Raw genomic sequence first — 12,418 nt, forward strand, 5'->3', positions numbered from 1 at the left:
ACGAGGGGACACTGGGAGTTATAGTCCAAAATGTAACAATTCCAAGCTTTGGAAGTCACCCAGGCTTATTAGAAGGAATTCCAATGCAATAATACAGTTCTAGGCCAGATTGTGCACACGGCTCTGCCCCTCTCTGTATGCATTTTGTGAACAGTGTTGGAGGAGTGGGATGGATAATTTATTACTGAAGAGGTGCTCCTTCTTTTATTGCTCACAGAAGTCTGAAATGACTCCCCTGTGCCTCACGGGGGTCTTTGGCTGCTCAGCATGGAGCTCCAGCATACACTTGTGTAATTAGAAACAGATGCCCCCACTTAGTAGCAAAGTTGCCATTTGTCATTTTGTTCCATCCTGATGACAGGTGAGTCCCACACAGGCAAACTGATAATGTGCTGCATAGAAGCTAAAAGTAGCACTGAGGCTCCTGAAGATTCCACCTGCTGCAGCTGAAATAGCAAGGGAAAAATATTCTCTCATTTACTAGCTGACAGTAGTGAGAGCCCTGCAGGGAAAAGGACCATATCAAAGGGAGTTATGAAAGGTGGCAAGGAGATGATTTAATACAACAGAATGTGTGAGTTGCCTATTAGGGTCACATTGTGACATGCCAGAAGCCCCTGTTTGGCTCATCCCTTCAGAAATTTTCTCAGAGGTCTCAATCAGAAATGGAAGCCTCCATCCTGTCGTCAAGCTGGAGAAAGGAGAACAGTAAAGATACTGTACTAGAAACCATTGTACTGCTGTGGTTTTATTTCCAACACCAATACCTTGATGATATTTAGTTGTCAGTGTCCAATGATTGGGAGCCTCCTGCCTGTGGTCTTCGTTGCTGACCAGATAGTGGAGCCCCCTTCTAGAACATGGCCACATAGCCCGAAAAACCCACAAAAAACTATAAAAGCATGGAACTTTATTCCCCATCCCCAGGGAAAGTCAGAATAAGCATTGGGAAGGGAAGGTCCTGATGAACATGAGGGGCTTGTGCATGGACCTGTCCCATGATATCGCCTGGCTTTAGAACCAAAAATATTCCCCTCCCCTGTCTTACGCCTTCCATGTAGAGAGCCCAGACCATGTCTTCTCCCATACAGAAATGACAAAAAAGACTGCACAGTATAGAGTGAGATTATAAATCCCATTTCAGGGGCCAGGTTTAGAAAATCAGTTACTATTTATTTCCCCATTGCTTGGGGATTTACAAAGCTGTGATTTGACAGAATACTGTGTAGGATCTATTATCTGGATCTATTATCACAGTTTGGATCTATTATCATGAAGCTTAATATGTTCTACATATTGTGTGTGCCCTTAGCTACAATCATAGGATAGATTAAGGTCTTGCTCTGAATTATATAATTTCAATCGTGTGATAGCACAAAGACATAGAAAACAATCTACGATTATTTAATAGAACACAGTCTGTTTCGGAGAGGAGTCAGGGACATGTTAGAAGGATGTTATCTGTCAGTGTGCTAAATCCTTACAAGTTGGAGAGGGGGGAACCACAGACTTTAAAAGCTTCCTGGATAGCTCTGCCTGTTTATGTTGCAACAAAGATCCAAACTTTCTATTACTTTCTGTTATTTGGTGTAGAATGTGGTCTCAAGTGCAAATGCATAGCACCTTGTAAATTCTCTTTCATCTCCATGGGCTTCTACTAAGACCCATTGTTTTATCCTGGGCAGAATCTTTTGGACTACAACTCACAGAAGTCCTCAGCAAGTACTCCGTGCTGGCTGGGATGTTCTGGGATTCTACATTTCCAAACTCTGGTCTGATCTGAAACAATGCTACAAAATTTTCCTTTGTCAGAAGTAGGAATACTTATAGGAATAAGTAGGAACTACGGTAGCAGTAGGAATGCTAAAGGTGGAGACGCAATTAATGTCATTTGCAAAAGTACCTGTCTGGTTTTTTTTTTTTCCTTTTGTAAAAAATGTTCCTTTTTAGATTTGTTTTCATAGTGCAGATGTATGAACATATAAAGGCATGGTTTTATGTTCTGTATTGGTGCAGAGGCTTTGTAGAGAAAGAACCCAGTCAGTTAGTTGCAAAGTGTCCAGGTATCTGCTGAATGCAATTCTTCTTTCCTCTGGCTCCCTTAGATCTGATCTCACAGCATGTCTGCATCACACAACTTTTTAGTTGCTGAGGGATTAACACAACACAAAGACACAGAGGCAGTCAATAACAGATTATTACGCACCATACAACCCAGAAATATTAAAGTCCATCTGAGGATTAGGAGAAAGGAAATATTTGCACCATGAGGGATCCTTGGCAAACCATCTCCATAAAGCACAGAGGGAAAAAACTGCTTTAGAAGAAGAAACTCATTTTAAAACAGCATGTTTAAAATGAACTGGGGAGTACTGGTCGGTAGGGAATACAATGCCTAAGAACTAGGACACAGAATTTGAGCCATTTTCAAACTGATAGAGTCTGGATGGTACATGTTCCTAATATTTAAATGTTTCTCCAAAAAAAACCCACTCAATAGTGACATTATTTTCTTCACACAAACTACAACACAAACAAGCATCCCTGTCACTTTGGAAAGGGCTTATCTCAGTTTCCTATTTATTATTTTTAATAATAATAATAATAATCCACTGCTAATTTATATTGTTCAGTACTTGATGTCTGAGGATATATTAGTTCAGTCCTTGATCCTCCATGGGAATGTTATTAAAGATATTTCTATGCTATAGACCAGGCTGGACAAAGTGCAGCCTGTAGGCCCTCCAGACCCCTCAGGGTTCAGTGGGAAAAGATCTGCAAAAAAATCTTCACTCCTTTTGTTGGTTTTTAAAAAACACATTTCCTGGGTATAAACTGGCCCAGGAAGCCCCCAAAACATGGTAAACATGCCCCCTAGAAGGCATTGGAAGGTAAAACAGTTTTTAATTTTTTTTTCTGTGAAGGCTGGTACAGTGGGGGGGGGGGTTGCAGCCTTCTAGGGGACATGTTTACCATGTCTCCTGGGGGACCAATGCATCTCTCTAGACTTCCACAGTTGCCCATTTTTCTATAGATTAATGATAATATGAAAGGAGCCTTGTTAAACAATAATGAGAGAAGAAACTGAGATGTAAAAAGGGAAATCAAAGTACATTACTTTAACAGTTAACATTCACACAATGTTGTTGGGTGGACTGACAACAAGGATATTATTGCACTACTTAGCAGATGGAAACAGATACAGGTTCCAAGTGGATTAGCCATGTTGGTCTGTTGGAGCTGAAAGCACCAAAGAACTTGGTGGTACCTTAAAGAGTGGCTTTGCTTGTCATCTGATGAAGTCAGCTGTAGTCTGAAAGCTTGTGCCAAATAAAACATGTTGATCCTTGTGGTGCCATAAAACTCTTTGTTGTTCCTGAACCATGTAATTTGATTTTCAGAATAACTCATCCCTTCATGGAAAATAGAGGTGGAATTTTGGTGAATTGTAGTTGAGTGATTTCACCTTACAGTCTGTCTTCAAGATTCGGTAACAACACACTTGAGACACTTAGCAGAGTGCACTGGGAGGTGGATTCTCTCCTTTGAATCCTCCTTTATTGTGTCTGATGTCAGCAGATCTGTTTGCTTTATGTATATTTCAGAAAGACGTTGCTGGTTAATGCTGAAAGATGAGCAATCTATGGACTCCTAATGTTATGAATGACATGATTACATGCTGTAACAGTGTTGCCCTTCTGCAAATTGTCACACTGACAAAGCTAGAGTATTCGGGCTGTCTTAACACTTAAGTCATACAAATTATCTCAAGTAGCTCTTATGTGCTCTTGACTAAAGACATTAGAAGTACCTTGCTGGGTAAGAACAAGATCCACCTAGAACAACATACCATAAACCAGCAGCCTTTTGTGCCCCCGCCCCCCATGTAATTATAGCATAAATAGGACATGCATCCTGCAGCCCCTTTGTGCACCTCCTCCAGAGATGCAGGGATACTTTCAAATGCCCTGACCCTTGAAAACAAGTGGGTTTTTTTCCACTTAGTAATCATACTAAATGTCTTAAAGCCACACACAAAAATGGCAATTTCCCCCATCACCACATTACCCCAACCCAAAAATCATGCAAAAACATCCAAAAATTGGCCCAAACAAAAATGCAGTGTCACTTCTGTGTTTCTGGCAACATGCCAGTACAGCTAGAGAGGTGATTTGGCCCCTGGGCCTGGCACATTTTTCTCTCTATGATTTACAGCAAATCCTATATCAGAGATTAGAGGTGGAAAATAGGATATAAAATCTTGCAAACATTCCCACTGTACATCCACTTGCTTCAGAAGCCTAGGTTCTTCTTTGTTGTTATTTTGTTGTTGTATTCCTTCAAGACATTTTGTAGTTAAGTCAACCCTAAGGCAAACCTATCATGGGTTTTCTTGGCAAGATTTGTTCAGAGAGGGTCGCCTTTGCATCTGAGACTGAGGGTATGTGACTTGCCCAAAGTCACCTAGTGGACTTTCATGGTTTATCAGGGATTCAAACTCTGGTCTCCAGAGTTGTAGTCCAATACTCAAACTGCTACACAATCCCTTGGGTTACATATTACATATAATCATATCTACTGTTCATGAGGGCAGTTACTCACCTTAAAGTGGAAGGGTCAAATACCCCATCTGCTTCAAACATGGGCTGCCAGTAAAGTATCCACCCCCAGACTAAACTAAAATGTAATTGGGTGCCTGTTTCCCTTTGTGTTTTAGCTATGTACTCAAAGTGACTTCAGGATGCACCAGGATTCATTGACAGTCTGAATATGTAGCTTATCAGTCCATATGATTCAACTTCAACTACTATGGCAACATATCATCATCATCATCATCATTTAAACCATACCCTTAGTGCTATAGTTGTTTTGTATGTCATGATTTTTAAAATTTTAAGAGATGTGGAGTTACATGTCGTTCAGTCCTCTAAAACCACAAGTATCTGCATTTTCTGTGTTCTTTTCATTCGCCTCTAGCCTTGAATTCAATCTCTCCCACATGTTCAATCTACCATAGACTAGCTTACCACCCTTACTAAGGAGGTCATTTTGATGTAAATACCAAAAATCTTCTTTTCAAGCTATAAATGACAGATAGATTTGACAAATGCATTTGGAAGTTGCCACGAGAGGGACATGACTGAAAATATGGTAATCTCTGTTAAGGAGGGTAAGTTTCCCACCAAATGTAAGAGATAAGCTTATGCCTAGTCCTTTATATCCAGCTAGCAAACATCTTCCCATTGATGATTTTCTTGCTCTCTGCTAAAGTAATTGGCACAGATCTCCTTAAGCTGAAGCACTTTTGTCGGCTTGAGGTTTTTTAGCAGTCTGGAGAAGGAAGTAGAAATCGCTTTAGCTGAGCTGGCTTTGTCTCCATGATAACTCCAAAGAAGACTCAGCTCATTGTGGAAGTTCCTCAGCATGACAGACATGGTAATATTGACAAAAGCACAGAGAGCTCTGGGGTGGAGAGTTTACAGCTTAAGATATACATGTACAGGGAAATTAAACTTACAGTCTAATGTAAATCACTGAGTATTTTTGGAGAGTTTTAAGGAGGTCATGGCCTTGTCGATTTAATTTTTTACGACATAATTTAAAATATAGATTTTAATTGTTGTCTTTTTGTTGTGTGCCTCCAAATCTAAAGCAACCCTATCATAGGGTTTTCTTGACATGTTTCTTCAGAGGGGGGGTTTCATTGCCACCCTTGGAGGCTGAGAGAGTGTGATTTGCCCTAGGGTTTACATGGCCAAGCTAGGATTCACATCATGGTCTCCAGAGTCATACTACTCCAATCCTCAAACCATATGCTGGCTCCAGCTTTTCATAGAGATGACCAAAGCAGTGGACTATTTTACATGTTTAAAGGTATATAAACACCAAAGCAATTAGAATAATAAAACATCCAACAATCCAACTCATGTAGCAGGACAAGCCAAAATGTCATCAATTCCCATCTCATTTACAAAATAAAAAAGCTTGTTTTACAAGATATATCTTTATTCCCACCTAAATAAGCCAAGCAAACAGTTTCAAAGGTTGGGCCTACCACTGCAAAAAATTTACTGATTGTAGATTGCCAATCTAGCTTTTAATCAATGTGATCTCCTCATCAATAACTCCCCTTCCAAATTATGGTACTGGTGAAAGTAACCCACTGGTATTCCTTTTAAAATGCTGGAAAAGCAACTTGGTGCATTATTGGGGTTCTGCTTATTTCTGTTCTGCTACTTTCTGTTACTTTATTTGAGTAGGGGAATGTTTGGGATTAATAAGAGAATGGCATAAACTTTGAAAGGTTCCTGTGAAGATGCCTCTGAAAATGCTCTTGAAATGTAACATTTGAAAGTAGCTAAAATGCTACTTGTTACGTCAGTACAGTAGCTTTGCCCTACCTTATTATGTTGTTTTTGAAATGTAACTTCAATACACACTGAATACCATCAAAATCATTAGTTGAAAGTAACTTTATTACTTATGACTCATTACTTCCAGGCTTTAGATAAGGCATCTGTTTTGTTACCACTTCTGTTTTCTAAAAATACATTTATTTATTTATTTGCCTACAATGGGAATTTCAATCCTATTCTGGAACCCTTCATGCCTTTTCCCATTCAATTTTTTGACTGAATAGCATGCAGTGGAGATCCAGCATGATGTAGTGGCTTGAGTTTTGGACTAGGACTATGAGAGACCAGGGTTCTCTTCTCAGCCTTGGAAGCCATGGGTAAGTCACACTCTGTCAGAGGAAGACAATGACGAATCTCAGAATAAATCTTGTCAAGAGCCTGTAGTGTGACAGGTTTGTTTTGTGGTCACCATAAATTAAAAACTTCTTGAAGGCACACGACAACTACAAGCATGTAGTGGAGGCTAGCAGTTCCAGTGTTGGTGGGGTAGTGAATCTACACTGAATTTAGACTGACATTTAGAGGATGCTGCGCTCCAGTCCAAAACAGATTCAGCACTTTGGAGACCTCCTTTAACTGTAGTATAAACCCTGCAGAAGATCTAATGGTTGTCAGAGGTACTGCTTCCACCTTCACTGATAGCATATTCATGAATAGGAGGAAGGATTTTGTTAAAGAATAACAGTCACAACATTTTGGGGCCCTTGACCAACATCTTGGTGGTGTTGCATAGATGCCATGGTGGTGTCACTGAATGCTCTTTGGGCGGGGAGAATCCTGCTGTTGCTCTGGTGTTTCTGCTCCCTTTCCTGCATGCAGAGCAGAATTTGTAGGTGCCTTTCATTATCCCTTTTTGATAGAACATAATGTTCTGTCTTGACAGTGTTTCTTCTCCTCAAATTGCCTGTCCCTTTATGAATTTTATCAGCTTGCTGCTGCATGTCAGACCATACAGGAAGAGAAATTGAAATAGATCTTTCCATGTAAATACTTTCTAAATACTTCAAATTAATGACATTCAGTTCTTCACTGGAATTAGGAAATCACTGCCTAATTTCTCATTGCCTGTTTAGTGGTTCTGAGTAGGAGAACGGGTTATTAGCATATCAGATCTCCTCCATCATTAGCACATATCCCCTTCAAGAAATGAGAATATATTTCTTGTTCCCATAGATTCAGATACTTCAGAGTCAAAGCATCCAGGCAAGGGGAGTATTGTGAATTTCCAGTGTGACCTTCCAGTAGCAGCACAACTCTGGAAATGTAACCGTCGGGTGCCTCCATCTATGGCTGAGTTGTTTGTAATGGTAACCTTCCACTGAGATGTTACACATCCTGCTTTGTGGTGACACTTCGAATGAATGCACTACTCAATGCATGCTCAGGGCAGAACTGCATATTTTAATACACTGATTCTCAAAGCAGGTGTTATCACTGTCCCCTGGATCTTTCCACACACAGCCTGGTGGATGCTCCAGGGCTGTGTGTGAAAGATCCAGGGGACAGTGAGGGGGGAAAAGGTGCAGAAGAGAAGCATTCAGTCAAAGTATTGGCATGCAAGAAAGACGAGGGGAACCAGTGGCAATTAGGGCTGTGGTGTGGATGAGGAGTTAAAGATATGACAGCAGAGGAGAAGCATTGGGAACAGCGAACTTTCACATTTTTGACCCTGCCTAAGCTTTGTGACTTTTGCTAGGATTTGGCTGGCAAGTTGGAGCTGCATTGCTGCTCCTGCTTACCTTCATCAGACAGGCTGAGAGAAGAGGTAGCAGAAAAACAAATGTTTGTGTTGTGGGGGACACAAGGTACAGCTCTGGGGAGAGAGAGTGAGAGAAGTATCTGGGGTCAATTTGTTGCCTCTCTCAAAGTGGGAAGCCAGCTGTTCCTCTCTGTGCCCCAGCAAAGGATTGAGAGTCCTTCCTCACCAAGGAGAAGCTTCTCCCTTTGCACCTGGACAACTTGAGAGCAGCAGCTGAGGAGCCAGTCAAGCAGAAACCAAGAAACCTATCACTTGCAGCTGCCTATGCCACAAGACCAGCATGGCTGAGATGTTTCTCAGTCGCTGCTCAACCAGTTGCTCATGTCAGGGATGATGGGAGTTGTAGTTCTTCACCTCTGGCTCGAACTCACCACCTTGTTACGCACTGGCGCTGACCAGTTTTGGCCAGTGGATAAAGCTTTGCTCAAAAGCAGCAGAGTTACAGAGAATAGGCTGAAGACCCTGACAAACTCTCCAAGCCTTCTCACTCTTGCTTCCACAGAAGTCTTCACCCTTCTTCAGGATCCAGCTGGCTCTTGTATCTTCACCCAAGACACCCGACAACTCAGTAGTCTTATATCACAGATCTACTTTATTCTACTATATACAGCTCCAAAACTATTCAACACAACTCCACACTACAACTCCAATACTCCACAACTACCCACAAAATACATTGGGATTCATAGCCATTATTATAGTCCTTGGAAAATACCACCCACTCTTGTCTGTTTCCACCCAGTGGGCGTGTACAACCACTTTCATTGGTTCTCTTGGTTCATCCCATAATTAGTGATTTCATCATCTCAGCCTTGTCCACTTTAACAATTCTCAGGTGTGTTCAATTATCCACTTTGCATTTCTGTCCTTGGCATTTAGGACTTGTTAATTATATTACCTTTTACACCTGTGTAGCTTCTAATTGCTTCTGCTGAGTCACCCTGACTCTCACATACATGTTTTATTTCTTTCATTGTATATCCCATGTTGCTTTTTCCTTAACAGCTCAGTCATTACTTTTTTGTACCCAGTCACTCTAGGAGCAGCAACAGAGCAGCCAGCCATCTTGCCTTCCTTTTGCTGTAAGGCTGGCATGGGCAAGATAGAGGAGCAGGCATTGGTTGTTACCACAGCTGTATTTGCACATGGGAGGCTGAGGCAGAAGAGGATGCAGTGGCAAGTGGGTCTGGCTGAGGTAGACACCACTGGCTGGGTGGTTGCTGCACAAACAGTAGACCTAATATCAAGAAATAGGCATGGGGGAATGGCTAGGGTTGTCATCCAAGAGGAAAGGGAATGGTAACCTGGAAAAGTTTGGGGACCACTGTTCTAGCTTCATGCTATGTCTACAAAATCTGGTTGCTTCTTCTTCACAAATCATGACCAAGGGAAGAGTTTAGTGTTCTTCACAGTGCAATCTACAGCTCATGCTTTAGAGAAAAAAAGAACACAGGTTCAGATTTTTTAATTAGTTGTTGTTGTGTGCCTTCAGTTCACTTCTGATGTATTGTGACTTTAAAGCAAGCCTACCTTGGGTTTTTCTTGGCCAATGACACACTTGTTATGTAAGCGACGTGCGGCGACATGCGGACACCACATGTCACTTACATCACAATGGCGATACCTGTGTACACGGGGCACTGCCTTTGTAATGCTGTGGTGACATTTTAGGCTTAGGGACCATGCAATTGCCACGTGGTCCCTAACCCTAAAATCGGCACTGGTATGCCACTTGTTGGCGGTATGTACCGTGCCATAATCTCTTGATAAGGGAGCATGTGACTTGTCCTATAATTGATAAGAAAAAAGTTGGCTACATTTTTTTTCTCTGAGGATACACCTGGGCAAACCAGTTTAGCTGAATTAGATTCACCAAATGACTAAAACCCACTGTGTGCTATATTTTGTTGTTGTTGTGTGCTCTCAAATTATTTCTGACTTATGGTGACCCTAAGGTGCGGTTTTCTGAGGATGAAAGTTTGTGACTTGCCCAAGGTCACTCAGAGGGTTTCCATGGTTGAGCAGGGATTCAAACCCTGGTCTCCATAGTCATAGTCTAATGCTCAAACCACTACACCATGCTTGCTCCTGTGCACTAAATTGCCAGCCCTAAAGATTTTCATGATAGCTGCCACCCTGAAGAATTAATGCAGTTTGGCACCACTTTATATGCCATGGCTCCATCCTATGGAATCCCAGAATTTGTTGTTTGTTGTGGCACCAGAGCCAGCACCACATCTCAAATGAGTTGATTTTCCCCCCTGTCTGCTTTCTTTATTGTCCAGCTCTCACATGTACCAGTTAGCAAATGGCAAGCAAAGAAGCTTCTGCAGTCTAGTCTAGATCTAAGTACATCAACATTCTGGATGCTTGAGGAATACTGTTTTCATAAATTCCTTTACAAAACGTCCTAATCATCACACCTAATGTATGGATCAGGCTATGGCTATCCACAGCATTTTGCTGTTCTCTCAATGCTGGCACAGTTGTCGGCAATTTAAATATTATCAGAGAATGCATTTAAATATGTATTTTGAGAGAAAGTATGCTTTTGAATACATATTAAAATGCCTATTGAAACATGAATTTTGAAGAAGAACGTCAAAAGAATTAATGTGGAAAAAGAATGGGACAGATTTATGAGTAAAAACAAGCAAATGGGGCACAGACTAGGAACAGACAGATTCATCCATCCATAGGAAACATGCCCTAGAAAAAAAGAGAATTATTAATATCATTGTCATCACTGTAGTTCAGACTTGGAGAAGTGTTGTTCTTGTTTTTAACTAGTCCTGCTACTGAAAAATTTATCAGGATACACCAGATCTCTCTTCACAGGGACTCACTCTCTTTACCAGCTCTAGTGAAAAAGTTTGTTCTGTGTCAGGTTGCTGTCTGATCAGGAAAAAAGGCCCTTGCTATATTTTCCCCCTTTCATCTCTGCATTAACTGCCAGAATATTTTTCTGTAAAAGCCAGAAATTATTGTTGATTTCCAGACTTCTTTGGGGAAAGGCAGAATTAGTACTGCTGTTTTTTAGATAATAGAAAAAGCATATTTTTAGTTTTTCATCAGTTGTTTGCTTCAATTGTGCTCTAAAATTCTGGGTCATTGAATTTAGCTCCAGCTTCATATTCTTTTCCTGGGCAGGGACGTAGCCAAGGGGAGGGGGGTTCTTGGGGTCCGGACCCCCCCCTTCCGTTAGAAAAAAGGATGGTGTGTGCTGCTGCGCCGCCCCCCCCAAGCCCCAGTATAATGGGGGCCCTTTGTTTGGGCCCCCCCCCCTAAAATCCTGGCTATGTCCCTGTCCTGGGTGTGACTCATTTACCTCTCAACAGACTTCACCTTCTAGCACCTGGCTTGGAAATACCAGAATATCTTTTCCTATAAATTTGACCTCTGAATACTTTATAATGATTGACATCATTAGGTGGAGGAATAAACTCCCTCTTGTGCTCTATGGACATATATTGTACTGACCACATACTTTCCCTTCATTTTACAGGAAGATAATATTGAATACTATGACTCCAAGGCTGACACAGAATATGTAAGTACTTTCCACTTGTCCATCACTTGTGTGTTGTGCATGCTGATTCCTACCATTTAGAACGGTTCTTCTTATGCAAATCTCACACTGTTTTGATTGGCTCTATAGTGCAGAATTTATGCTTTAGGGAACTAACTGCTGGAGTTATAATAAATGTAGAATATTTGAGGAGAGTTCTAAACTTTTTATAAATCATTTTCAACAAGAAGGTATTTCAAATAATAGGAGGTGTTAAGAAAAAATGGCAGTTCTGTCTTGCTGGTAGAGAATGTGTGTGTGTCAAAAGAGGAAAGCATTTATGTATGTTGATTATATTTCCTGAAAGGTTTGGCAGCTTTATTTGGCTGTTCTAAATTCATCTTCTTGTTAACTTTGTTCACCTGAGACCCACTAAAATCTGACTGAAGTCTTGTGAGAAATAAAGAAGCATGTAAGGAATGTAGCTATTATAATGAGAAACATTGAAACAAGCTAGATATAGGCTTGGAATGCAACAGTCATATCAATAGAGAAATAAATGTGTGTGGTAGAAAATGGAAATTTAATTTGGATACTGAAGCAAAAACATAGATTCCTGATAATTCCACTCTTTTTATATCATTGTTATGCAAATATCACATATAATGGCAACAACTGCTTATAGTAAAATGCTAGATTCACAGTGTGGGACTGAGGCTGTGATCCTGTGTGCAT

The 12,418-nt window shown here is 40.9% G+C and overlaps 1 protein-coding gene across 3 annotated transcripts in view; it reads left to right on the plus strand.

Annotated features, from left to right (window-relative positions):
* Positions 1–12,418, plus strand: part of CACNA2D2 (calcium voltage-gated channel auxiliary subunit alpha2delta 2) — an 815,448-nt gene that overhangs the window by 530,858 nt on the left and 272,172 nt on the right. For all 3 annotated transcript variants that reach the window (XM_042451084.1, XM_042451085.1, XM_042451086.1), the window contains one exon: positions 11,681–11,725. In XM_042451084.1, the coding sequence (XP_042307018.1) occupies positions 11,681–11,725 (45 nt within the window). The remainder of the gene's footprint in view (positions 1–11,680; positions 11,726–12,418) is intronic.

Source organism: Sceloporus undulatus, chromosome 2 (genome assembly GCF_019175285.1).
Source record: "Sceloporus undulatus isolate JIND9_A2432 ecotype Alabama chromosome 2, SceUnd_v1.1, whole genome shotgun sequence".
NCBI classification, from domain to species: domain Eukaryota; kingdom Metazoa; phylum Chordata; class Lepidosauria; order Squamata; family Phrynosomatidae; genus Sceloporus; species Sceloporus undulatus.